Genomic DNA, 5,136 nt, shown 5'->3' with positions numbered 1-5,136 from the left:
GTTTAACTGTTTCTTTGGGTCTTTTGTTTCCTTATGAAGGCTCCCATGTCACGTAAAACTTATATTAAATAAATGCATATGCTTTTCTTCTGTTAATTTGTCTTTTGTTATAGAGGCCTGGCCAATAACCTTAAAAGGATACAAAAGAAAAAGATACTCTTCCTTCGGCATCACATCTTCTATTAGTAGATGATGTTAGATGATACTTAAGAATTACTATTAACTTTGTTAGCAATGACAGTGGTGGTGTTACATGTATTTTTAACTCCTTACACTTTTCCTCAAAAACCAAGTGGAAGACATTACATGAAAATTTCTATACCTTAATATCAGGCTTTTGTGGAAAGGCAAGCTTTATTTCAAAGCAACGTGAAAAGAGCAGTCAGGGGTCCACCACCACAAACTGGTAGGAGGGAGAAACAGTCACACGTCCATTTGGCAGTGTCTCAGTGGAAAGTCTCACAAATTCGTGCTGATCGCCCAATACCTGCTCAAGTTTCCTCTTCAGGGTGAAACTAAAAAGATTGACTTGAAGATGCCCATTATATCTCTGTTATCCAAACACACTTATTTCAGGATGGAAGACACTTGCAGTCAACTTAATTGAGGGAATCCACTTAATTATTAAATATTTATACTGAGAATATGGTTAAGTTAGTAGCTTTCTTCACATGTTCACATTTTTAGAAGAGCCACAGAGGTTCCATTCACATTTTAAGCAGTTGAGTTGGCAAAAATCCATTTCATAGGAAATAGATCACATTCAATTACTCCTCACAACAGCCAACTGGAAGACTATTCCATTGCTTTTGAAGCACTGGTTGGGTTGGCATCTGCGATGGTAGCCAAATAAATGAGATTTCTGTGTAACACATGCTGGTACCTATGGGTGAAAAACAGATAAAAATTAGAGGTGTGTTTTTATTGAACAAAAAACTGGAAAAGAATATCTAATGAATGGCTCATTTACTGACTAGATCACTCAGTTTTGTCTATGTATCTGTTAAACATATCAGAGGAAAACACATCCAGAATCTTACCTGTTCTCACTTCTCACTACATAGCTACATTTCTCGGCCAAGCCACTATCACTTCTTGCTTGGACTACTGTACTGGACCACTCTCCTAACCTGTCTCCCTGTTCTACCTCTGTACCCCTACTGCAATTATACTCATAGCAGCCTGAGTGATTTTACAGTTTAGGTTAAGATCATGTAATACCTCTGTTCAAAACTCTTCAGAGGTCCCCATCGCATTATGAGTAAAGCTCAGCTCTTCTCGTGGCCTTTAAGGACCTACATGATCAGGGCCTCTAGTCTCCCTCTCTGATCTCATCTGACACTTTCCCTTTACTCACTGAGTTCTGGCCAGGGTGGACTCCTTGCAGAGACTTGAAGATATCCAGCAAGCTCTAGCCTGGGGGACTTCACCCCATGCTCACTTTGATTCACACATCTGCATAGCTGCCTCCCTCACCAAAGGTGTCTACCCAAATGTCACATCAAAGATAACCTGTATAAACTAGCACTTCCTCCCATTTACTGTGCTTTATGCCTATTCAAAGCGCTTATTATTATGTGGCTAATTATATGATTCTACAGTCTAGAATGTAAGCACCATGAAAGCAGAGCTAGTATCTCTTGGTACTCATTCCCCAGTAGCTGAAGTAGTGCCTGGTACTCAGTATTACTTATAAAAATCTTGAACAGGGAATTCCCTGGAGGTCCAGGGTTAGGACTCCATACTTCCACTGCAGGGTCACAGGTCAGATCCCTAGTCAGGGAACTAAGGGTTTCCTTGGTGGCTCTGCAGTTAAAAGAATCCGCTTGCAATGTAGGAGACACAGGTTCAATCCCTGGGTTGGGAAGATCCCTTGGAGGAGGGCATGGCAACCCTCTCCAGTATTCTTGCCTGGAGAATCCCATAGACAGAGGAGCCTGGTCGGCTACAGTCTATAGGGTCACACAGCACAAGTGAGGTGATTAAGCACGCACAGAGGCAGGGAACTAAGATCCCATGTGGTACAAGGCCAAAAAAAAAGTCTTGAACAAAGTTAAAGAAGGGACGAGGCACTTCCATGATAAACGCACACTTACTATGATCACATTTCTCAGTCAAGGGGTCAAGCCCCAAATCAGACTAGGGGGCAGGAATCATGCACCATGCAATGTAAAAATGTCCATGAGGAGATTTTGGTAACTTGCTCATAATTTGAGAATCACTGCACCAAATAAGAGTGTTTTGCAACAGTTTTCCATATAGAAAAATGAGATGTTTACTATAAACTGTAAAAAAGCAAATCACCAAATGCCAGTGTCCAATGTAAAGACTTACCCAAGATGGATTTCTCCACTGAGCTGTTCAGTGAGCAATTGAGGATTACTTTTTTAGGGGGTGGGGAAAGCATGGCTTCAGTCACAATGAAATAAAACCTTTTTTGTTTCTGTAATAAATGGGGCATAACTCCTGGAACTACACTTAGAAAAGAGAGTGTTTTCTCTCATCTTGCATATGGCTAGAGAGCACCTTAAATTACTGTGCCAAATTTACCTCTGTCTTAACTGGGAACTTTTATTGGTCTTTGTATGTGCTACAAAAAAGTATGAGCCAGGGATCCACGACCAGAAGACAGCCACTGCTCTCATCATTTCGTGAGACATTTTCTGAATGCTAGAACTGGACATGGAACAACCAACTGGTTCCAAATAGGAAAAGGAGTATGTCAAGGCTGTATATTGTCACCCTGCTTATTAACTTCTATGCAGAGTACATCATGAGAAACTCTGGGCTGGAAGAAGCACAAGCTGGAATCAAGATTGCCGGGAGAAATATCAATAACCTCAGATATGCAGATGACACCACCCTTATGGCAGAAAGTGAAGAAGAACTAAAGAGCCTCTCGATGAAAACAAAAAATGAGAGTATAAAAGTTGGCTTAAAGCTCAACATTCAGAAAATGAAGATCATGGCATCCGGTCCCATCACTTCATGGCAAATAGATGGGGAAACAATGGAAACAGTGGCTGACTATTTTTTTGGGCCCCCAAATCACTGCAGATAGTGACTGCAGCCATGAAATTAAAAGATGCTTGCTCCTTGGAAGAAAGCTATGACATACCTAGACAGCATATTAAAAAGCAGAGATATTACTCTGCCAACAAAGGTCAGTCTAGTCAAGGCTATGGTTTTTCCAGTAGTCATGTATGGATGTGAGAGTTGGACTATAAAGAAACCTGAGCACAGAAGAATTGACACTTTTGAACTGTGGTGTTGGAGAAGACTCTTGAGAGTCCCTTGGACTGCAAGGAGATCCAACCAGTCCATCCTAAAGGAAATCAGTCCTGGGTGTTCATTGGCAGTACTGATGTTGAAGCTGAAACGCCAATTCTTTGGCTACCTCATGCGAAGAGTTGACTCATTTGAAAAACCCTGATGCTGGCAAAGATTGGGGGCAGGAGGAGAAGGGGACAACAGAGGATGAGATGGTTGGATGGCATCACCAACTCAATGGACATGAGTTTGGGTAGACTTCGGGAGTTGGTGATGGACAGAGAGGCCTAGCATACTGCGTTCATGGGGTCGCAAAGAGTCGGAAACGACTGAGCGACTGAACTGAACTGAACCGTCCCCATCCCTGTTGTCATCGGCCGGTATGGCTTTTCAAGGAATCTTTTCAATGAGCACAATTCTGGTTTTGAAGAGGAAGCCACGTCTGACTCCAGGCTTCACAATGTACTGTCCCTATTATCTTGGGCAGGTAAGTAATTCCTCAGATCCTTATCTGTGATCACTCAAGACTCCTAGTTCAGGTCAGCTGATGGATTCCAATACTAGCTTCCCCTTCACACTCACAAATTAAGGGAATAAAGAGGGGACTCACTGGACGCACTCATTCGCCCGGCCTTTGTTCTGATATTCCACGATACAGCGGATCAGCTGGTCATTCTCCTCCAGGAGCTGAAAGATCAGACAAAGGGTCAGTGCAGCGCGAAGTCAGGGCGGCGAGGACCACTGCCTCCTCTGCCTCCCCCGCCCCTCCACCTGCCCCCCAAGGCCGGGCTTTCCAGCCCCAGCACCTCTGCTGACTTCATTCTCATCTCACAGCAAGTCACCTACGCACATCACCAGGCTCAGCTGCTCACTCCAGGAAGCTTCCAGCACCCGCAGCGATTTAGGATCTCTACTAAGATCTCTCTGCTCGTGCTGGCGCTTACCCGCTGGATGGTCTCCTGATTGACTTCTGCCTTCCCTCTCAGCCAGTCCGGTACGAAAGCCACCGACATCCCGGGAAGCCAGGGTGGAACTCGGCCTCAGGCCCCGCAGATCCCCTCTGATCTAGACCGGAGAAGACCTGCAGCTCCAGACGCACTACGGCCGCAGCAGGAAACAAGATAGGTTGGCCTACACTCTCGACGTTGATTGGGTCCTCTCATCTAGGGGGCGGGGAACAGGCGGAACGTCATTTGTGATTGGGCGCGCTCTTAATAAGAGAGAATCTTGACGTCCTCCTCTGGCCCCACCCCTGAGAATCTTGAGCTGTTTGTGGATCTTCTACGTTTGCGCAAGCTAGCCTTGGGGGCGGGAACCGTGTTAGCGTCTCGGCTTTTAGGCTTTGGGTACTGCCAGTCTGTGGGAGGAGCTTGCCCACCCGGGTCCACATTCATGCCTCTTTAAACACCGCTCTGGTGCCTACAGGCTTGCATCTGGAGCCTGAACTTTGGGCATTGCCTCCTTTCAAGCCAAACCCTGCAAGGCCAAGGAAAACACCGGTGTCGGCTTTTGCTGAGGGAGAAACTCGCACATAGCCCTCTTTTTCCTTTGGGCCCTTAAAAAAAAATCAGATTTTCTACCCTAAAAAGCATTATTATTTTCTCCATTTTACAGATGAGAAAACAGAGATTAGGTAACTTGCCCAAGATCTAGCTACTAAGGGCAAAACCAGCATATGAACAGAAGCAGTCTGGCTTTCACTCGCTAAGTCGCTAAGTCGCTTCAGTCGTATGCGACTCTGTGCGACCCCATAGACGGCAGCCCACCAGGCTCTGCCGTCCCTGGGATTCTCCAGGCAAGAACACTGGAGAGTCTGGCTTTAGAATTCTTGTTTTTAACCACCTCCCTGTGCTGCCAGAAAAACAT

At 45.1% G+C, this 5,136-nt stretch overlaps 1 protein-coding gene across 1 annotated transcript; it reads right to left on the bottom strand.

The window, feature by feature from the left end:
* Positions 1 to 335: 335 nt before the first annotated feature.
* On the bottom strand, positions 336 to 4,337 carry SS18L2 (SS18 like 2). Its single transcript, NM_001145186.2, is given in 3 exon segments — positions 336 to 883; positions 3,881 to 3,957; positions 4,215 to 4,337. Coding segments are annotated over 3 exon segments (234 nt in total). The 5' UTR covers positions 4,284 to 4,337; the 3' UTR covers positions 336 to 795.
* Between the last annotated feature and the right edge of the window lie 799 nt (positions 4,338 to 5,136).

This window comes from Ovis aries, chromosome 19 (genome assembly GCF_016772045.2).
Source record: "Ovis aries strain OAR_USU_Benz2616 breed Rambouillet chromosome 19, ARS-UI_Ramb_v3.0, whole genome shotgun sequence".
NCBI lineage: Eukaryota > Metazoa > Chordata > Mammalia > Artiodactyla > Bovidae > Ovis > Ovis aries.
The sequence above is the reverse complement of the archived record's forward strand: the minus strand, read 5'-3'. Positions and strand labels throughout refer to the sequence as shown.